General features: G+C 39.6%; 1 protein-coding gene across 1 annotated transcript in view; it reads right to left on the minus strand.

Annotated features, from left to right (window-relative positions):
• Window positions 1-23,684, minus strand: part of astn1 (astrotactin 1) — a gene marked incomplete at its 5' end in the record, with an annotated part of 480,467 nt that overhangs the window by 306,049 nt on the left and 150,734 nt on the right. The window contains 3 exons of the mRNA XM_080034245.1: window positions 1,459-1,533; window positions 4,206-4,290; window positions 13,565-13,732. Of these exons, the coding sequence (XP_079890371.1) occupies window positions 1,459-1,533; window positions 4,206-4,290; window positions 13,565-13,732 (328 nt within the window). The remainder of the gene's footprint in view (window positions 1-1,458; window positions 1,534-4,205; window positions 4,291-13,564; window positions 13,733-23,684) is intronic.

The raw sequence follows: 23,684 nt of genomic DNA on the forward strand, positions 1-23,684 counted from the left end.
GAGGAAACCCCCTGCAGTTAATACAGTGCGAATGGCAAACACCCTCCATGTGCTCCAATGCTTACTCGCAGCATTTTGCACGAATCCTTGAGCTTGCTTCGTTTAATTTTATCCTCTACACAGTACATGCCGATGTGATTAGAATTTTCGTATGTGTTGTGTCTGTTTTCATCGGCAAATGTCTGCTTTGGCAAGCAAGACGTGTGGGGGCGGAAGGAGCCGTTCTTTGGCCGAGTTCAAAGCCGAGAGAGATTCGAATTAGGATGGATGACTGTGTGTGTGGGAGCAGTGTGAGGACAAAGAGATTTTAAACTGCACAGCTGGACAGTGTTTGGGGAGGGAAGCCTCTTGTGGAAAACATGCTAGCAAGGGAGGGTGACGTATCAAATCACTTTGGGGACGTGTTAGCACGACTACATCCTCTTCAGAGATAAACACAATGCCGACAGCCAGAAGAGTGTTACATATAGGCTCAATGGGGGTTCCTTCTTCTTGTAAGCGTGGCAGAGACACAATTGTAGTTGTTTGCTAGCAAACTGCCATGGAGGGAGCTGGAGACTGGTAATGAAGGCAGTATTATATCTTCTGTTAGATTTTCTTTCTTAAGTGAATGAATCGTGAATCATCAGTTAGATTCAGGGGTATCTGCAAGTGTGCTAATCACAGGTGGTGGAGGTAGTGTTAAGTCAGGTTTGTAATGAGGGGGGCATGGCTTCTTCCCCCTTATGACTTCATGATGGTAGAGAAACCTGACTAGGGTTTATGAACACAGGTTTTCAGAAAGGTGGAGGTGGAGAGAAACCCACCAGTATGTTGTCAAGAAAAGTGAATGAACGCTATGTCATCAAGAGGAATGAATAGGGTAGCCACAGTGCCAATAAGTGTCTGGAGAAACCAAAACCAATGTTACATTGGACATTTATGATATATGCTATAGACAGTACCAGTGAAAATGTTGGCGGTCTTCAATATTAATCTACAATGTAGGAAAAAAGAGAGGAAGATGCCATATGTACTGTGTCAGCGTACCATGGAGGAAAATGGCACTATTATACAGTCACATACTTATTATTGGCCCATTAATGTTTGCTGCCTTTCATGGCCAATTGACTTTTATTTCCCGTCAATTTCAGAAAACATATTGCTCTAACGTGATTCTCAACAGCAGAACATGCTCCTTATCCGACCTGATAGAGCAGTGTCTGAGCGTTTCTACTTTAACAGTCTAACCTCTCACTCATTACAGATTAACACCATTAAAACTGGCAAGATGCGACCACAAATGGTATTCAGCAGCACAGAGCTCAAGATCCTCCCTTAATCATTAGGGAGATAGAAAAATCAAAAGCTAGGGTTCCAGAATTTCAACACGCTAGTTGACAGTACAATCTTTTGTGCAGCATGCATTGTGGAAAATGTATGTGGAATAAAATCAGAGTTTTGTGAAACTCCCCTTACCTGAAAATGCGATCGGAGGGCTGCTCTCCCATCACAAGATCAAACCCGCGCTGGAAGATGGTGTAAGGCCAGGGACTGGCATTGAAAGAGGAGAGATCAGACGGAGAGACAGAAACATAGAGGAGAGAGAATAAAACTCTGTTAAAATCAAAGTGAGAAAAGGCGTTGAATTTTTCAGTGTACCAACCTGCTTAATCTAAATCCCCCTAAAAATCAAAAGCTTTGTTTCAGTGTCTGACTTCAAGGGATTCCCGCCTTTCCAGAGCCCCTCCAATCACACGCATTAGAATGTGTGATGTGTGTAAACATGAAGATTTAAAAAAACAAATTGATGCAACTGACTCGCAATTAAATGTGACTCTGGTGCTTTTCCAGTTAATAGTATTGTCTCTTCTCTACTCCACTTGACTTTACTCGCCGTTGGTACTGGGTCCTTTTCTGGAAGTGGTTTTCCATTACAAAAGAGTACCAATGATAGCACCACCTCTATGTAGCTGGCCGCGACATTAGTGTCTATGTATTGCTAATCACTCTTCATCAAGGTAATTCATTGCACATTTGGTCTTTGGATGAAGTAATGTTAGGTCCTTTACCACTCAGATGAATATTCCGTGTAATATCAGACGGTCTTTTTAATTATTTTTGTCAACATGTTTCGTTAACCAATGTGCTTATGTTCACCGCCGTCTCGTTGCAGAGTCTCTGGTAGACTTTCTAATGCTGCAGACTTTTCAATAATATGACAAACAGCTTTACGTTGTCAAGCGACCACACCGTGGTTGTCCGGATGCCCGTTTTTAAAGAAAGTAGAAGAAACAAAACGTAGAGGCAACAAGATAAAAAAGGACCTTTATAGTCGCTTGGTCGTTTATTATGCAGGATAGTGTACCGCTCACTGAAGACACTATGACAGATCGGTAGTCTGAAGTGTTCCCTGTGACCGTTTGGTAGCTAGTGCATGGTCACTGAAACCTGAAATCAGTAGGGGACCAGGTACCAAACACTTTTACATAGTGGAAAACCTATAAAGGCGAGTAGAGTAGATACAGTACAATGTAGTGGAAAAGCACCATTTGGCTCGTACCTATTTACCACGGGACGGGATAAAGAGATGATGACAGGCTGAGGCAGAGACACGGGGAAGAATGGAGAGAGACAGAGGAAAGTGAGAACAGACCAGGGGAGAAAAGGGTGACAAAGAGTGAGGAGAAAGAGTGGAAGACTGAGAAGAGTGGAAGACTGAGAGGAGCAGACAGATGCCAGGAGGAAGAAGTGAGAGAGGCAGAATGATGGAGATGAATGGGGACTGGCAGCTCGGGGACTAAACAGTCTGCAAAGTGAGAGAGCAAGCAGGAGAAGTGACAGGGGCCCCAAGTCATTCTGAGCAAACTCCTACCAACTGTAAGCAAAAAAAAATACAACAAGAAGCGCATTCCAAGCCACAGGCCGTGGTCATTAAACATTTAGGTCACTCTAGGGGGGGCGACACTCTGTCACACTATGACAGCAGAAAAACAAGGAAGGCCCACCAGGGAAATGATATACAGTGGTGCACGGTTGGGTTTGGATGAGGGCGAAAATGAGATGTCTCAAAAAATGTAAACCAAAAAAATAAAAATAAAATAAAATCTACATTTTGAACTTGCACTGAGTTGGCAATGGAAGTCAAAATAAAGAGAAACTGGCATGACGTGCCTGCTGCAAGCCGCAGACTGGTGATGGTTATGGTGATTATTATGGACCACTCATCTCCACTGCATGATCAAATGAATCAGATGAATGTGGTTGCAAAAAAAGATAGTTGGTCAGTTGTATTGATAATGTAAGTTGCGTTAAAATGTATCTTATAAACCCTGTAATTGGATACATTTAAAAAATATATATATTTAAACCTTTATTCATACAGGTAAAGGGAGACCTGTTCCCATTCACACGTTACCATTCACACACACATTCATACACAGATAGCAGGCTAACTATCGACATTCATACGAGGCAAGGTGGGTGAAGTGCCTTGCCCAAGGACACAACAACAATGACACAAGTGGCAGGGCAGGGATCAAACCGCCAACCCTTCGATCATTGGTCGACCCGCTCTACCACCTGAGCCACAGTCGCCCAAATGTTTTCTCATTTAAAAATGGACTTTGGAAATTTGACAACAATTTTTATTTTAAAATAAATCCACAACATGCACAAGGATGGGTGATTTTTAAAGTTAAAAACATTTTGGTATCCCGTTTTCCTACTTTTCTTTCGTATGTCAGTTCATATACATTTGATAAAATGTTGCAACAATGTATAATAATTGAACCATCGCAAGCTTTTGATTTACATTGATTTACTTTCTTTATTATTTCAAATGTGTTCGGAATATTTAAGTGTTGCTCTTTTTACTGGCCTGTATGTTGTCCTCTCATCATGATAAAGGAGTCTCATTTTACACGATACTGATAAACATAAAGAAACCAGACATTTTAACGAGCCATTTTTTGAACACAAGAAGTCAGCATTTTAGAATAGAGGCTTATACTAATGTGCAAAACAAATAGTGAATATGCATTTCAATTACATAACTTCATCAGTTATAGATCCTTAGTATTCTAGATGGAACAAATGTATTTAGGAATGTTAGTGTTTTGGCTAATCCAGTGAATACAACACAATTTAAGGTAACTCCTCACATTAATAACAAATCACTGATAATGAGCATACTAAACCATCTTAAGGCCATTATGATAACTTACCCCTGATTGGGGCCCCACTCACTGCGGATGCAGAGGTGCTTGTGGACCGGGTCCTTCATGTAGCCGTCAAGGCAAAGGCATTCTCCTGCAAAATGGAAATGCAGCTACTTAATCGCGTGTTCATTACAGTCAAGTCTGTTTTAAATCATTTGAGCATTCCCTTTGCTCCGATCCTTTTATTTCACTCCATGAGAGCTATCCCAAAAGAGTATCCCCCTTCAGGCAAGTTAGAGACAACCCTTCACCATCCCTTATTTTTTAATGATGCAGTCACAATTTTTCTTCCATCCATTTGAGCCATATTTTTTATAAAAGTTCAGTCGGTTAAAGTTCACAACGTTTTTTCAGCAGGATTTCTTCTTTTCATCGGCTCAATCAGCACAATGCTGCTGTTCTAAAAAACGGCAAGTCATGGCCAACGGCAACTAATGAAAGCGATGGTGCTCGCCCACTGTGCATCATGCCAGTGGATGGCTTCCTGACACATTTGATAAGGACACAATGTATAAAAAAAAATGGCGGGCTGCCACACGGCTATCACATGAAAACCTGACTGTATGAGTGCATTAATTTTTTTATTGGGTTGTGAAAATGAATGGTCCACATTTTGCAGATGCGTTTTCCTGACCACAATGCACAATTGAAAATACCCTTGAATAAAGGAAAGTCTTGTTTGCTTACAGGTTGCACACCTGTTTACAGAAACATAACCAAATAGCAATGATTTCATCACAACGTTGGGTTGCCTGATAGTTCCTATAACATTGTAGTTCCTGGAGCTTAATTACACAGTGGGGAAAGGCTGCCAGCCATCCATAAAGTAAATACTGAACTTCTCTTTGAGTCATTACTCCAAATGTCTATATTTAATAGATTCAGTTTATAATGCTGTTTTTCACAGTTGTCGGACTGGTCCCGTTGGCTGGGATAACGTCCCGTATCCTAAATGGGAAGTGATTAGATCAGTGATTAGTCTAATGAATAGACACTTGGCACTGCCATTATTTACTTAAGCAAAGCTTGTCTGGGACTGAGACTTCACAAAAATCCACTTAGCACGCAGGCCCGAGGCAACATGTTGGGGCAATTGCTAATAGGATCACATGCAACACTGCTCAACTGCATGCTGCCTACAAATGGGAGGCCCTGTGATCTTCTAAAATAGTTAGTAAGACCAGAGTAATGGACCAGATGATGATTTAACATGCTGAAAGGGTCTCTGAATGTGCTATGGCTGATCTACTGATATCTGTTTGATTAACTGATCTTAATTGAGTTGATAGTTCAGCAGTCAACAAGAAAAATTAAAAGTGCACTATGTAATTTTGGTGTGTGGAGGGAGATTAGCCAGCCTGACTATACATTTGAAAGAGGACAATGTTCTTGTAGACAGCCTCCTGCTGTTCTGGGTCAGCCTGCCCCACCCACCATTATAATATGAATGTATATCTCAACCTGTCTGCCTCCCAACCTGTCTCCCCCTCCTCTTCCCCCACCCAGCTTACCTGTCTACCTGTCTCCTACGTCTCCCTCCCTTGCCTGTCTCTCCTACTCAGATCAACCTAACCCCTTCCATGTTTTACAATAACAATGTATGTATATTAGAACTGTCTGCCTCTCAGCCTGTCTCTCCTCCAATCCCACTGTTAGACGCCCCCCCCTGGGGAGTAAATGTTCCTTAAATATGTGACAATTTAAGGAAAGGTTGCCACTCCTTACAACATACCCGCGTGTGTTGTAACCAGTGACCCTCCGCGGAGTTTTCTTGCTATTATTGAAAATTATTATTATTATTATTATTATTATTATTATTATTATTATTATTATTATTATTATTATTATACAAACGTATCATTGTGCGTTTCCTCACCACAGGTGTGTCAGAGAAGTGACCTTTTTCTAAGGTAAATTATCATAACTGAATAAACAAACAATGGGACACTGTTTTAAGATAGAAAGCTCCCTGAAAAGTTTCATTGTTGTTGTTTACAGCAGCAGGGCTCACAGTTTTTGTTTCCAATCCTAGTCTAGTTTTATTGTTTGGTTCCAGGTGCCTCAAAATAAATTGTGTTTAATTTTTGATTATATGTTTAATACTCAATACTAAGAATGACATGTTTTGTAACTGCTAGCTTTGAAAATGTAAACAAATTCCCCTTCCCTGAAACTATTTAGTGCACATTTAAATTGTCAACAGATGCTCTGTATTTCTCTGTATTGGCGTCCTGTTGACAAGTGAAGGCTTTTAGTAAATGGACTGAAGCATGGGCTTTTTGTACTTGTTTGTCAGCTCCGCAGGGAAATGTTGGCCTTGACTTTGCCCTGTGTGATTGATGGGGCATCACCTTTGCTTTAGAGGGTTACTCAGTCGGGAATAACAGGTCCAACATGCTATGCTCATGCTCAATAGGAGGCAAGTGAAGGGCACTGGCTAGGCTTATACACCGGTGTTAATGGAAAAGGTCAACCGTCAGTGCCTGCCAGGCTGAAAGAAATCATGTTTACAGATTTCCTGCTTATGTTACTGAAATAAAAAAGGAAATGGCAATGGCATTCTGTGATTTTGAATGCCCACACTATATTGATCATAGTCGAGAGAATATGTTCTTGCTATTTGAGTTGAGTCTATGTCAGTTCCAAGACTAGTTCCATCTAACATCAGAGATGATGTGCATGCCCAAATAATGAGGGCACTGAGATGTTGTGCATGCCTGAATAATGAAGGCATGCACATAGTGCTATTCCTCATTCTAAATGTGCTGCTGCTTCTTGGTATACCACCACCTAAAATCCGAGGTGAAAATGTTTGGCCAGAATCAGAAGTGAAGTGGACACTTTCACAACAGCATGATGGAACGAGGGACCAGCTGAGCGTTGCAGTGAGCCGGATAAAGGAAGTGCTGGGAAGTCTGACATCCATTACAGAAGTTACAGAAAATGACACATTTAAACCTGTGCTTGAAGCAGCATATGAGGCAGCAGCAGACCCAGCCGAGGAGTCACGTGGAACCCCCGTATAACTCATTTTGAAGAGGAGACATCAAATAAAGTATCCTTGTGGGAAACTTTGTTAATACAACCACATATTATAGAGTTATTATTAACAGCCTGAGGAGCTGCCTCGGTCTCGGTTTGTCTGGGCCTGAGTACCGGTTGCCCTCCCACTGAAAAATTGTCCTGCCGACGCAAATTGCATAACTGATACCATTTCTCTAACATTTGTTCTCCTCTGTCTATCTTCCATGATTGGTGAGCGATGCCCCGGGGGTTCTCTCCCTCTGTCTACCAAGCACTCTCCATGCTACTCGACTGACTCCGAGTTCTGTGCGGAAACAGCCGTCCTATGAACGGAGGCTGCCTGCTATTGCCTCACATCAGCACTGAATCACCGTCCATGGTGTGGATCCTCTGGCAGCATCTGAAGTCTTCCTGCATCCACACTATTCGCACTTTACTTTAGTATTACCATGTAAACATCTGGTCAATGATCAAATTCCTTCGTGATTATCTCTACTTATGACATCTATGGCAGTATGTCCGTCCTGGGAGAGGGATCCCTTACTTTGTCGACTCTCCCTGAGATTTCTTCAACATTTTTAATCCCGGTAAAGGGTTTTTTACTGGGAGTTTTTTCTCAGCCGAGCTAAGGGTGTAAGGGCAGGGTGTCATATTGTACCATATTGTATCATGTTATATGAAATGTAAGGCCCACTGAGACAAATGTATTTGTGATTTTGGGCTATACAAATAAAACTGATTTGATTTTGATTTGATTTTGATTCAAATAAGCTGGTAAAACTAAACTAAACAACATACTGTATGTAAATTGGAACCAAACCAACACAGACACAGACCCCACAGGTGTATCGGTATATCAGTATAAGCAAATAAGTACATAAGGTTGAAGTAATTTAGTAACTTTGCCATTACATGGTTTGTTAACAGATAGCACTGACAAGTACGCACTTGACTGTATATATGTAATATCCAAAGCTTAGAGCTGTTCATATAAAATGCATGTTTGCTAGAAAAAATAATACACATCAACATTCAAAATTGGTCATGCTGGAATGTGAGTATTTATTTTAAGTTAGTTTGATTATTTCCATACTATGGTCTACTATCACCTGTGATGCTTCACTCAAATTGCCTGGTTATGAGGTTCAGTTCATAGGACTCAGACAGTCTTACAGTTGCATTAAGAACTCAAACCAGCCTACTCGTATGCTATTTACAATCGCATGGCTCCTTCTCTAGAAGTTCCCTCTGAACATAATTGGTGCTTTGCTGCTTTGTTGAAGTTTTTGACATTTGAAAAATAATGACATGTTGAATTGTGTCCATTGAGGGTTAACAGGAGCTGTAACATTTCAATGTGTTTTTTTTTAGATTTGCTGCATAGCTGCTGAACAATGCTAAACGCCTCATCTTGCTTTAATTGCCGTTTCTTCGCACACAGTTCACACATCCGGCTCAAACTTGTGTTGCACTTGTGAGGTGTTAAATCCCACAATTACTCAATATAGAGTAGCCCCTGAGCCAGTTTCTAAACTTCACACTTCATTTGCATCACCCACCCACCCAGCTATTTTTCCACACTTTGAAATCACATAGGACTGAACCAGCCAGCGCTAGGCCAAATGTACAGATTTCCCATGTAAATAGGCTGGAACCCCTTGATCTGTTGTGTGGGCAGCGACGGCTGGCACTGAAAGTATGTTTTTCTTCATGCAATGTTGTGCACAAAATTGTTCAGCTCATCAAGCATATTTCCATACGTTGATCCTTTATACAGTCAGATTAATCAAGCCAGTAGATTATGATGTGGAAACTTGTGTCTCAAGTGGCACGAGAGGTCTCTTTGTGTGTCATTAAAGGCCCACACACATGTTAGTGGAGAAGGTGGGGAAAGGAGAACTTAGACAAAACGGGCCAGGTTTAGGGGCTATGTGGGAAGAGACACTCACCATCTCTTTTAATGTCTTGCGGTAGTGGAGCAGATATTGTCACAGCCCATTTCAGTTTTCATCTGTATCTTCCACTAGCAGAAATGGGAATTGGATTTAAGCTATCTATAGCACGTTGGCAATCTGCCAGCAGCACCCACATACGCACACAGACACACACACACACACACACACACACACACACACACACACACACACACACACACACACACACACACACACACACACACACACACACACACACACACACACACACACACACACACACACACACACACACACACACACACACACACACATCACTCTCATGTGCAAACAGACACACACGTAAACGCGCATATGCATGGGTCTCATTACGAATGCATCACATGAAAAATACAATACTATTACTGGAGCCTAGCTGGCCATTCTGCTTGTCCATATATCATTGTAAATTAGTGACTATAGTGTGGGTTTTAGTTGTGTGGATAAGTCACAGATATTATTCCAAGAAAAGGCAGACAAGAGACACACTGGCCCAGCTTTTTGATTCATTTAAAAAGGTCTCAGAACTTGATTTGTATCACCCAGGGGAGAGTAATGCTACTTAATAATGGATGCAAAACAAGGGGAGACACTTCCTCCTCTTTAGATGTGAGATTTCCCGCTGGTATTTCAGTGACGCACACACACAGATACTTTCCAAGAACGAGGTATGATTTTTTTTGGTCAGTATTTGGGATTGTAAACAATGTTTTTGAAATGAACATATACCATGCACTGATATGAACAAAATATACATTTATATTGTAAAAGTGGTTGCTCCCTCCCCCCACTGACCTGTCAACCAATCGAAACGTAGCACTAAATACAGGGGGCGCTGCAATTGCACTTTTTTCCTCGGTTGAGCCCGACTGCCGATTCTGTAAAAAAGTCTAACCTGCCAATTGCAGCTGAAAACAGTTCACTACAAAAGAGGCAGCCAATAACATTTCTACTTCTTCAAACTTCCTGCACACATTTAAATACACATAAACCGAACGGAGTGTAGCCTGGCATAAACAACCCTATTCTCTGCTGTTTCGTTATCAGACCAACAAAAACGCTGTGTAAAATCAAGTATGATTATTATTATATTATATTATTATATATTATATTATTTAAAGGAAGTTAAGGCACGTCTTCATAAACATACAAATTAAAAGTGTTGTTGGATCTTAGCCCTTTTCTGTTGTACTTTACAGCTGTATTCTCTTTTCCTCAGGTCAGGGCTATTTTTGTACATGAGAAGTCTGTTTTTTCCTGGCAAGGCAGAAGACTGCCGTTAACACCTCCACAGGGACAATGAACATGTCACTTAGCTCTTCACTTTGAAAAGATTTGTACTGATCAAAACAGTAAAAGAAATGTGAAGAACTTCAGTGAGCATAATTCTATACATATAGTTACTTACATCATGGTGGATTGTGATTGTTCCTGACATATAAAAATATTTTTTTTGTTATACAGGCTTCCACTTTTTTTTACGTTGAATTTGTAGGCAGGGAAGATCAAAATGTATTCACTGGTGGAGACTGATAGAGAGCTTGTTAAACAACAAAATATTCCACTATTCTGTTTTAGCACACTGTTATCATCTGGAATTGGGATGTGCTCTGTGACTTGAATAAAACATCATGTACAGTAGCTTCACATGGCCCTGATTTGAGGTGAGTTTGAGTGTGAGTGTGAGTGTGAGTGTGAGTGTGAGTGTGAGTGTGAGTGTGTGTGTGAGTGTGAGTGTGTGTGTGTGTGTGGGTGTGTGTGGGTGTGTGGGTGTGCGTGTGCGCGTGCGTGTGTGTTCAGCACAAAGTATGACGTGTGATACGTTATACCTTCAACTTATTTCTTTGATTTCTGTGTTTCAGGTTTTTTGTTTCACACGTCTTGAACATGTTCTGTGCTAGGAAACTTGCTAAAATTGTTTTTTCCATGTTCGACTGGATCAGATTGGAGTTTTAAAAACAGTGTGCGTTATGTATCACATCTGTCAGTCAGCAGTTGCCAGTCCAGCCATTACTTTGAAAGTCCCAGCCACATTTCACACCAATGCGTCATTTAGCTATTCAGCTGGCAGTCTTCGACAAGCAATTTCATTTTGAGTACAAAGAACCTAGTGAAGATTAAACGCAAGAGCACAACAGTATTTTGCTAAGCTGAAGTTTACTTTTCAATCACTGCACTTTTTTTTCCAATTTGCGGTTTTCAGGTCACAAAGAAAAATGTATATGTTGTAGCATCCATCAAAAGCTACTGACATGCTGCTTTTGCTCAGAATGCCTCCAGTATAATTTATCAGTCATTTTAGGCACGCCATAAAGAATCTTTCCCTCCCTCCCTCCCTCCCTCCCACCCTCCCTCACTCCTCAATCCATCATTCGTCTATCCACAGTGGAATGCTACTTTACCGGAACAAAAACAAAGAGAACAGAAGAGAAGAGTGAAATTGATTTTTGAAAAAAGAAAAGTATGTGTTGCTGTTGTTGCGCTATGGACTCATAGAGGGGTCGATAACATGAAGATCAAACATATAAACCAGCGAATCTCTGTAGTTACAGCAGTGTGACAGCAAAGAGACACTAGGAACAGTTGGTGGAAATTGACCGCACTGCTGTTAATTATTAAAAGAAAATCCAGTAATTTATCCAGTTCAAAATGGATTGTTTTTCTGTAAAAAAAAAACAGGGGCTATGACTATTGACTGGGAAAAGACTGGGATATCAGACAATATTGTAACACATTAGATATCTAAAAATAGCCTTGTCCTACCAGATCATCTTACTTCATTTCATTTGTACAGAAGGTCTGGAATTGCTCAATTGACACACGTTAACTCACTTTAAGGCGGGTGTCTGTTGAAGTTTAAAACTATTGGATCTGCCCAGTGCCACTCTGGATCTGACAACCAATCGCATAACGTTTGGTCGTGACATATGTCATGCGCCGGCTTCTCAGCCACTCCTTCTGTTCGCTGATTGGACCGGCAGAAATTTGGCTGGATAGAACCCACTCATATACCGCTCACCCAGATTGACTACTGAAGGGAAATGAAAATTGAGCGGAAGTATGTAGGTGGGCGGTGCCAGGCTAATCTAAAAACCTACCTCTAACATATACAGTGCTTCCAAAAAACCTTGAAGTGTAATAATATGAGATCTTTTGAAATGTACCACACTTCGAAGAGAGTAAAGAGTAAACAACTAGATGGCTCGGATTTAAAGTGTTCCGTCTTTTCAGGCCACACAATTACACGGCGCGATTGGATGAAAGAGATCTCGCAAACAGATCACATTAAGACCATTTGGCATTTAGTCTTTAACCTTTGCAAAAATCTAAGCGCTTCAAATAGTGTTCCTCTCCAGTAGCTCGAGACAAAGAGCATGGCACACACTGTTTTTCATTACCTATGCTATGATTAATTGATCTATTGAATATCAATCCCTTTTCTCTAATGTTTTTTTCACACAAGCCATTCAGTTCAAAGTAAATCTTTGCATACAGATATACTGCTGTATATATGAGTATAAATTTAAGTGGAGGCGTGCAAACTAATTATTGAGCTACCCTGGAGAAAAGCGGGTCGAGTGCTCCAGGCAATCTATTTTTTCCATTTCGGTCCCTGCAGTATGATGGTCCATAATCGTTGTCACACAATGTAAACAATTAAAAAAGGTTCCTTCGTACAGCAACTGAATGACTCCACCTGTGTGTTGGTCTCTGGAATAGGAGCCCACAGTAAATGCTGAATTTCACCAGGTACCTGTCTGAAATTTTTGACCAACAAAATGGTTTGCGCCTCTGAATTTAAGCCATTTGATTATTTGTAGTGTTTGGTCCAGTAAAGTGGTCTCTTTTCACAAGGAAATATGTTCAGAAATGTAAGAAATAATACAATGTATGAACTGTATTCTCCATGCAAGTGATGAACAAAGAGCTGACCCCTTGTTCATATCAAAACATCGTTAGCCTCATATCATAATTGCCTAAATCATATTTACTCTACTCTACTTTTACTCCAGCCTGGCTCCGCCCGCCTACCTACTTCCGGCCAAATTGCATTTTCCCTTCAGTAGTCAAATGAAATGAAGTACGATGGTCTGGTAGCACCAGGCTACTTGTACTCTACATCTACTCTATTCTACATCTACTCTAGTCTACATCTACTTTTCGTTAGCCTAATAGCATAATTGCCTAAGTCATATTTTAAGGGTTATAGAGTAGGGTAAAGTAGATGTAGAGATGGGTAGAATATGTTAGATGTAAAAGTAGGGTAGAGTAAATATGATTTAGGCAATTATGCTATGAGGCTAACAAAATAATAAATAAGGTGTACAAGAGCTGACACTTGTCCAAGTTGTGTGTTCCTGGGCTCACCTGTCTCTTGGTCACACTGGTGCTCACAGGGGTCGAGGAGGCGTCGCCCACACAGCTCGTTAAGCCACGGCCCGCTGGCATTCTGCTGGTAGTACAGAGAGATCTGGGCCGGGTTCAGCCAATCAGACGCGTCCAACTGGCTCCCCTGCAACAAGATGAACCTCGATCCTGGGGACAACAGAAAGTAGGGCATCACAAATGTGAAAAAAACTAATTGAAACGTACATAGTTTAGCTGAATGCACTTTTGTTATACTTTTGTAGTGAGATTTCCAATACGAACAAACTAGAACCAACAGAACAATACAGCCAGGCAGAGTTGCATCAATCCAACAAACATTCAATCCACTTCTTCCTGCTAGTTAACCACAAATCTTTTTTTTGCCATTAATGTACAGTTTACCATTTCAAAATGTGCTTGGATTGTATTTCTTCTTAACATTTGTTAGACATATGAAAAGAAACAAAGTATATCTTCAGCTGAAATAAGGACAGGATTGAATAGTTCTAAATGAAGAAATGGCCAGTGATGTGGCCCACTTTAGAAGCGCAATAAAGAAAAAAGTACATGAAAACCTTCAAAATAAAATATTTTGATGAAAGCAGAATATAAATATTTTATATAAACAGTGAATGATTACAGACGATGATTTATTTGGCTTCGATATAAACCTGACCGTACAAACATTGCATTTGAAAAGCTTCAAACAACCTTCTCAACTACCACTGTGATATTTTGAAAAATAATCATCATCATTAAAGGATCTGAGATCCAACAGGGCGAAAAAATCCTTGACAGCAACAGAACTAAGAGATAAAAACTATGCAAACGGTGAGACACATTTTAATGAAACACCCATACTAAAGGAGACCAACACTTGGTCGGGTTATTTTCAGTAACAGCTAGCTGAGGGCATCCACTTTGTTGGCCTGCAGCTTAACACATGCACCAAGGAAGACAGAGAAATCTTTGTTTAAATTGTGTGTTAACATGGTCAGGCAATGGCATTTATCAATTATCAGCTCATTGCTTTTTAAATAGAAATAAATTAAATTAACTTTTGTGCATTCATTTTATTCCCAATCAAGATAAACTGGTAAGAATTGTTTTACATTGTTATTATGGACTTAAAAAACTGTTCGCAAAACAACAGTTTGAATGTTGAATTCCCATAATATAGATCTTCTTAATCCCAATAATCACAAACCAACTGATGACTTTATCAATACAATGTACAGTCTATGTCTCTATCCAAAAATCACCAGACCAAGCAGGATCACATCTCACTGTGCCACATTGATAGACAACATATTTACAAACGTTATAGACAATAATACAATAAGTGGATTAATGATCAATGACATCAGTGACCATCTGCCAGTGTTTCTTGTGTACAATAACAACTACAAGAGGGAAAAACGGGAGAGTACATTCAAGTACAGAAGAGTACGGACAGAAGAGGCAATAAACACTTTAAAAAATTAATTATTAAATCAAAATTGGGAACTATTATATAAAGAAGAAACTATTGATAAAGGTTATGAAATATTCTTAGGGATATTTAAATTGTTGTATGATAAATATTGCCCAATAAAATAAATTAAAATGACATTTAAATATTCAGATAGTCCATGGATAACTAAGGGATTCCAAAATGCCTGCAAAAAGAAAAATACACTATATAAAGAATTTATAAAGCTTAGAACCAAAGACGCAGAACATAAATATAAGAAATATAAAAATAAACTAACTAACATTATGAGAATTAGTAAGAAAGAATATTACAGAAAAGTATTAGATAATAATAAAAACAATATTAAAGGTCTATGGAATATACCGAATAATGTTATTGGAAATGGTTCTAGACAAATTAATTATCCACAGGAGTTTATTGAAAATGATATGACTATTGATAATATGGATGATGCAGTAAATGGCTTCAACAAATATTTTGTAAATGTTGGACCAAAACTGGCTGAAAAAATACCTGTTCCTGTGAGATCTGATGACGGGATTAATGATTTCATAGACATTAATCCAAAATCAATGTTTCTAACAGCAGTGGAAGAGAGTGAAATTATAGAGATTGTCCGTAAATGCAAAAATATAACTTCTACTGACTATAGTAACATTGATATGAGAATAGTCAAAGAGGTAATTCACGGAATTTCGAAACCATTGACGCACATCTGTAATTTATCATTTAAAACTGGTAAATTCCCAAGAAAAATTTAAATTGCAAAAGTCATACCGCTGTACAAAACTGGAGACAAACACCACTTCACAAACTACAGGCCTATTTCACTGCTTCCTCAATTCTCAAAAATCTTAGAAAAAGTATTTGCTGCTAGACTTAACAAATTCATCAATAAACACAATTTACTAACTGACAGCCAATACGGATTCAGACCCAACCGATCCACTTCATTAGCTGTCAGTGAGCTAATTGAAAATATTACAAATTCCCTGGACCAAAAGAAATATGCAGCTGGTGTTTTTATTGATCTCAAAAAAGCATTTGATACCATAAATCATGATATATTAATTAATAAATTAGAACGGTATGGTATCAGGGGGTTGTATTAAACTGGCTGAGGAGCTATCTACAGAACAGGCAACAGTTTGTGAAGATGGGTGAATACGTGTCAGCTTGTATGGACATTGCTTGTGGGGTCCCCCAGGGGTCAGTGTTAGGGCCAATTCTTTTTATTCTCTACATAAATGACATATGTAAAACATCAAATATTTTACAATTTATGTTATTTGCAGATTACACAAATATTGGCCGCGTTTCCCAGATTCGATCGTTCTTTGGGGCCAAAGAAGGGTCGAAAGAAGGGTTCGCCAAAGAACGAGCGTTAAGATACGGGTGTTTCCCAGATGGCTTCTTAAGTGCCTTCTTTGGAGAACGCGTAAGACGAAGCGAAAGAAGTACTTTGGTGGGAGCTGTCCACCGCGGTCGTGCTGAAACTGAATAAATCGATCACCAGGCGAATCGATCACCCACCTCTTTATCAGCGCATAAGTCACACACAGCGCCCCGTGGTCACCCCCACACAGGTGGAATTAGGCTACACATGTATCGTGTGTGTGTGTGGGGGGGGGGGGTGTGTGGGTGCGGTGAGGGGGAGGGGGGGGGGGGTGTGGCAACAAGTGTATCCAAGTAGTAATCAAGCCCATTAGCGCATATATACCCCGTGGATAGGCACACACATGTGAGAGTGGAAGAAAGCGGCAGCAAAAGAAACAAGCGGGCACCGTCGTTTACCGCGGAGGAGATGGGCGTCTTAGTGGACGAGGTCTGGCAGCACCGGGCAGTTTTATTCGGGGGAACAAGGGGCAAAAAGAACATCACGGTGAAGAACCGTGTTAGGCAGGCCATAGCCGAAAATATGTCCCCCTCCATCCCATGTGGCCTGCGTGACTGGCGTGCTGTGAGGAAGAAGTGGCAGGAGTTCCAGAACCAAACAAAAAGGAAGAGTGTGGAGGTTTCACTAATCAATCTCCCTTAGTTGCAGGTGATGCAGACGCCCAGTAAAGACAGCGCGGAGTAACCCCTCCCCCATATGGTTTCAATAAACTACTTTGGTTTCCTTTTCAACCATGTATTGTGTGGATCATTTTGCATTGAAATGAGAGTGTCAAACCTATAGCAACAAAAAGTCCCAGGCAATTTGTAATTTATCTAAGCGTAGGTTAATGACGTGTGCGTATAGTGCGCCCTTTCAACAGCATTCCAGTGCCAGACTTTCAGGTAAAGCACTCGGACACTGCAGCCATACTCATAGTGTGCAGGACGTTACATGTAGCCTACATCTGCTGGTTCTGTTTATTTATTTCAGCCTTCAGGCCTGAGAGTTGATATGGGTGATGTGGTGGTTGTGTGGGTTTATGGTTTAGTGATCAGTGCTTGGTGACTGGTGGTAAAGGGGTAGGGGCTGGGGGTTGTTGGACCTCAGAAGAGGTTGATATGTTCTTAAAAACGCAGCGCAGCCAGAAGCTGCATCTCCGGGCTGAAGGACGGGGCAGTCGGTACTTTGCCTGGACGGCCCGGTCTGATAGCACGTCCAGTGGGGAGAAGTGCCGACGCACGTATGCATTTATGTAAACTGTCTGGCTTCGCGCACGGCGAGGCTGTTGTATTGCAGCCATGGTTTCTCACACGTGCAGACTTTGGCAACGCCTTTATAGCAGGTGGAGCCGCTCTGGATGAGGTTCAGCTGAGTTCAATTAAATCTGTTTCCTTGATATCTGTCAAATGCCACAGGGTTGTGGATATTTTTTTATGTGTAGTACTATAAACTCACATGTGTGTGGAAAACGTAAACGTGTAATTCATTAAAACATTTTTTTTCTCTACTATTAGTTTATGTTTATTGCGCCAGGTCTGCAATGAACATTGTTTTATTATTTCGAAAAGTGGAGGAAATAAATTTCCCTGACGCGGCATGATCACTGACGATTTGGTCGCTAAGAAGGTTGAAAGAGTGGGTCAGCGCCGTCGTACAGTTCCATCTTAGTGAAAGTACTACTTTCGCTAAGAACGAATCTGGGAAACGCATTCTTCTTTCACAGCGTTCTTAAGAGCGCTCCAAAGAAGTACTTAGCCCAAAGAGGCTCTTAACGAATCGGGGAAACGCGGCCCTTATTTGTACGGGAGAGGACTTGTAGCAGCTTCTGGAGTCAATTACATCTGAAATGAGCAAATTAAAAAGGTGGTTTGACAATAATAAATTATCATTGAATTTAAGCAAAACAAAAATCATGTTGTTTGGAAATTGTAATTTAAATAGTGATGTAAATGTTAAGATATATTGTGTTAATATTGAAAGAGTGTATGGAAATAAATTCCTGGGTGTGACAATAGACCACAAGCTATGCTGGAAACCTCACATAAAACATGTTAAATCAAAACTGTCACGAAGCATCTCAGTCCTGGGTAAAGCAAAGCATATATTGGATCACAAATCATTGCATATTCTCTACTGTTCAATGATCTTACCTTATTTAAATTACTGTGTGGAGGTCTGGGGGACCACTTACAAAAGCTCACTGCTACCACTAGTCACACTTCAAAAACGAGCCATAAGAATAATCAATAAAGCTGGATATTATGATCACACCAACCTCCTCTTTTTACATTCCTGCATCATAAAGTTCAAGGACCTGGTTGAATACCAAGTTACACAAATCATGTTCAAAGCTAGAAACAAACAGCTACCAGGTAACATTCAAAAACTTTTTTTGACAGAGAGTGGGGTTATAATTTGAGGGAACAGTTAAACTTTAAGACACTGGCTGCACGCATGACTTTAAAATGTCAATGCATTTCAATTGGTGGTGTGAAACTGTGGAATGGTATGAGCACGGAGCTAAAGCAATGTCCAAACATGATTCAGTTCAAAAAAAAATTCAAAGCAATGATTTTTAAAAGGTACAGGGATGAGGGAGAGATTTAAGAAGGAAAGTATATTAAAAAATAATAATAAAAATAGTAATAATAAAATACAATAAAATTGTATATATTGTATTGTATATATATATATATTTAAAGTGTAATTATGGTGCATCATATTGAATGAATATTTGTATATAGATATATTGATTGTATAGATATGTGGATTGTATACATGTATATATGTGAATTGTACAAATATAAAGATATAGATATATGGATTGTATAAATGCATAATAGACATAGATATATGTTTGTATAGATGTATGTATATAATAGATATAGATATATGGACTGTATAAATATAAAAAAATACAGTATCAAGTTGTATATTTGTATGGATTGTATCAAATATAGTATAACAAATTGTATAGATTTTTAAAAAGGATTATAAAGAACACAGGAAGCTAATATAATAAATATAAGTTATTGAGCTGTGGAAAAGAGGTAGGATTAAATAAGTTTATACTTCTTCCTACTCCTTTTCAGGCATATCAATTCAATATATTATTTGTTTAATTTTTGTTTATTTTTATTTCTTTTGTGAAATCATTTGAACATATTTTTTTATTGTATTTTAATGCTTTTCATTTTTCATTTTTTTTATGTCTGAAATAAATTGAATCAAATCAAATCAATGTCCATATTAAAGATTTAAGCCATTGCGAAAATAAAAATGAATACTAACAGAATTTTTAACATTGTTAAAAATGTGACTCACTATGGAAATTCTGTGATATATTGCGATTCATATTTTTTTTTAATGTTAACCCTAATTTAGAATGAAAAGGGAGCCAGCAGGGAAGTATGTGAAATATATCCAAAAGTCAGTTGGAAACTAGCTGGAAAATAACTTTTTTTTATAGATACTTTAAATCCAATCCTGACAAATCCTGCCAAACCAATAAGAAATACAGAGAAGAGTCTAATATTGCTTAGGCCCCTGGACACTGCAGTGCCTCAGCAGATGTCACTATAATACCTGATACTTAGAGTTATCCACTATGTGATCTCTGTGAATTAGCAGCAACACTCACTGACCAGAGCCTTGTCCGTTGGCAAACATGGTACGCACTGGGCATTTGTTAACCCAAGCATATTTAATGACTTCTTGGCCAGCTCTAGTGTGCCCTAGTTAGGACCATTCCCTTTGATGATCCCCTTTTGAACTAGAGCGCACATTGCAATTGGCCAGACACATCTTGTTGTCTTAGTAGAGTTGTAATATTGCTAAAAGAAAATGTTCAACTCCAATCAGCAATGTATCTGTTTTTTACGGCATATTTTCTTTCCTATTTGATGTGTTTGGCAATAGTGTGTATGCAATGTTTTTGTTATTGCATCATAAAACCTCAAATAAAACATGAGTGCTGAGTGGACGGATGCAAAAAAAACATAGCATGACTTCTGGCCTTAAAAAAAATATTCACAAGACTATGAAAGTGGAGGCGGCTTTATTCAGATAGTCACCTCAAGTGATTCTCACTGGGGGCCACATACTGTATGCCTGAATGAACATCCATGCCTTCCTTCCAGCTAGAATAAGTGGAATGGCCACTGGGCTTAATAGCCGATTTAAGAACCACTGTGCAGCACTGCAGTCTGGGTCTGAATTAGGCTGGATTTTAGCAATATCACAATAGATATTTATGTGTACAAAATGTTCTGAAATACTGAAACAATGTTAAAACAAACAAAAGACAATCCTATTCATTCAAAAATTATCTGTTTAAAACTTTTTGTTTTGTGTATTATTTGTAGGGGAGAACGGGGTAATTTGTCACATGGGTTGGATGTCACATTCGTTATATCTCGCCACCAGAGCGCGCTAGCTCTGAAATGTTGATATAAAAAAGGTCCAGAATTGGAATCAGAGGTCACATACATAGACTTCCTTGGAGGAAGACAGCTGCATTTCAGGTGAGAGGATGTTTTGTGTTTTTCATGTCAAATTCAAAATATTTTGCTTCTCAGTATTTTTCTTCTAGGCTTTTACACAATGGGTTTATAACAAAACACTTGTTACCCTCAGAAAGTGTGAAGGGTAAACTATAGTTTAGATTGTGGTTAGCAAGCTAATTAGTTGTCAGATGGTTGTTGGCCTTGATGCTAGCAAGAAATTCAAGTTGGGGTTGGTCGTCAAATGTTTTGGGGGGTTGGTTGTCACATGTTATCTCAAGGCTGCAGCCAGAAAAGGAACCCAATAACGAAATAAATTGTCAAGCTGTATCCTCACTGACACCCCAGAGAAGGAAAGAATAGAGCAGGAAAAGGCAGCTAGCAAGCAAAAGAAAAAAGGGCAACAAAATCAAAACAACCCAGTGCATCCCAAACTAGACCAGCTGCCAAGGCTACAGAACGTTATGTAGGCCTATTTGTCAACTTGACAATGCAATTAAACATTCAAATTTGGTTCTGCCTCCTTGCCTTCTTTTTAAGATTTTTCCCATTAAGATAACATTGTGACAAACAACCCCATAGTGTGTGACAACCGACCCCTTGATGGGGTTGGTTGTCACAATGTGTCAGAGTGTCTTTGATGGTAAATTACTTCTTCATTACAATAATTTGGAAAAAAAGAGAGACACACATTTCTAGCCAACACCTTAAGCTTCAATTTAATGTAGGAATGGCTATTGACAGATGTTTTGGTGATGAGCAATTCTCACTAGAGTAAAAAGTGTGCCTACTTACCCCGTTCTCCCCTATCTCTTTACTGTAGGTCATACCTTGCAGCACGGACGAACAGAACATATTGGGACTAATGTTGAAAAAACACATTTGACCAAATAGTAGGAGTTAAATGTATTCAGTTATTGAATTAATTGACCTGACATTTGGCAAAAATAATCATGTTCCCATCAGGATTAATTGTAGTAACTTTGATGGTCATCTGACTTGTTTCTTCTTATGCCACCAGCTGGTCAACATTTCAATTTGGCCACGTATTTGCTTAATGCAGCTGCACAGCCTTTAGTCCATAGTTAACAAATGTCCCCTGTTGAACAGGCAACATTGAGATAGTAAACCTGCAAAATAAACTGTAAGCCATGGTCTAGAATAACTTACTCAACTAAATACCATTTGAGATGAGAAACCAGCCACATCTTTATTAATGATTCAAAGTTACTCAAAGAAAAGTTAGTTCTCTCCTGTGTTAGGAATCTTGAATGGCAGTAAATATTGTTACCGTGCGTAAACAGGCAAACATGCCCATGATTACTTTACTTGATGTGAAAGGCAAGGAAAAAAGGTGTGACTCTACACTTCTGTGCTTTTCTTAACTGCATTTGAAGGCCAACACATGCCCAGCTGTTGGGGCCATGAATAGCTTCTTGCCCGGTGCTAGAATCCACATTTTCATCCGATTTCACCGTGACAAAATCAAGTCTGATGAGATCTTGGAGACATTTATGGAAACATTTTAAATCGATCCCCCGGCTTTGTAATTCAACAGGCAAGGTACGCCATCTTTCATCTCTCCTTTCAAAAAGTTCCCTCCCTGGACGCACTCCATGGAATTTTAATATCTCCATGGCAGGGCTGCTGTATACCACCGGAAAAGCGTGTAGAACGCAACGAATCAAATCAGACCTTCCAGATGATAGATGAGTGAGCCTAGTCACACTCTATAATATATCTGGACTGCCAAACTCAGTCCTGTGACAGCTAAGAAATGCCAATGAGCAAGCAGGAGCCAGTGCTTGGTCCCTGCGGAGGTTTTTTTTTTCTGCAGGTGCTACATTGAAATTCATTAGCGAGGGTGGTTCAACATTTCAGCAAGTACAAGGGGAAGAGTGATGGAGGGCTTTGCTGCGGGTGGTCACTGCGACCTGGCCCCTCAACGTGTGCCAATGCTTTAAGGGCACATTCACTGTAAGGTCTCACATGGGAAGGGTGTGCTCGACCTGGCATTTACCTTTGTCTTTGACCGGCAGCTCAAACACAAAACAAAGGCAGACGGTTTGAAAGGGAAAAGCAGGCTGAATTCCCCTTGGGAGAGTGGCAGAAAAATGCCAGCTCAGACCCCAAAGGCTTTGAGCGCCCACAGAGATGTGTGTGTGGATAGGCTGCAACCAGGTGGTGGTGCATGGCCGTATGTTTCTTTACAACATTGGGGGGGACACAATAAGTGGGGGGTCTGTGGGTCCACTTTCAATTTATATGCACCTATTGGGTTCCTTTTTGCCATTAATATATGGTTGAAATGTGGTTGATGTATTTTATTGGGATGATAAAAAAACATGTTTTTTGAGGAACAGCTCGAATATAAAATGATAACTTTACAATACCAATATATTGCAGGAAAACAACCTCACCGGGTCATTTTGGACCCACTCATGCGTTAGTCAATCAAGTGTTAATGTTGAAAAATGTTGTAGCTTTATTACTACCACCAATGGATTCCCTGACACAGAACATTTAGTTTTAGCAGTTAAAATCAATGTTCTAGCTTATTTAAAAGCAGAGTTATATAAAAATAAATGTTTTATGGTGGCCATTTTGTGAATTCCATATAGACATCTGGTCAAAAGCCAACATTGATTTTCTGGTTCCTCCTACAATCCTCTTTTTTTAAATCGGTTATTTTGCAATCCCCCCAAAAGTTAAAATCCAAATATAAGGAAGCTGACTAGGTTATAAACTAAACAACATTAGCATTCA

The sequence above is a fragment of the Ammodytes marinus genome (assembly GCF_949987685.1).
Source record: "Ammodytes marinus genome assembly, chromosome: 9".
NCBI classification, from domain to species: domain Eukaryota; kingdom Metazoa; phylum Chordata; class Actinopteri; order Uranoscopiformes; family Ammodytidae; genus Ammodytes; species Ammodytes marinus.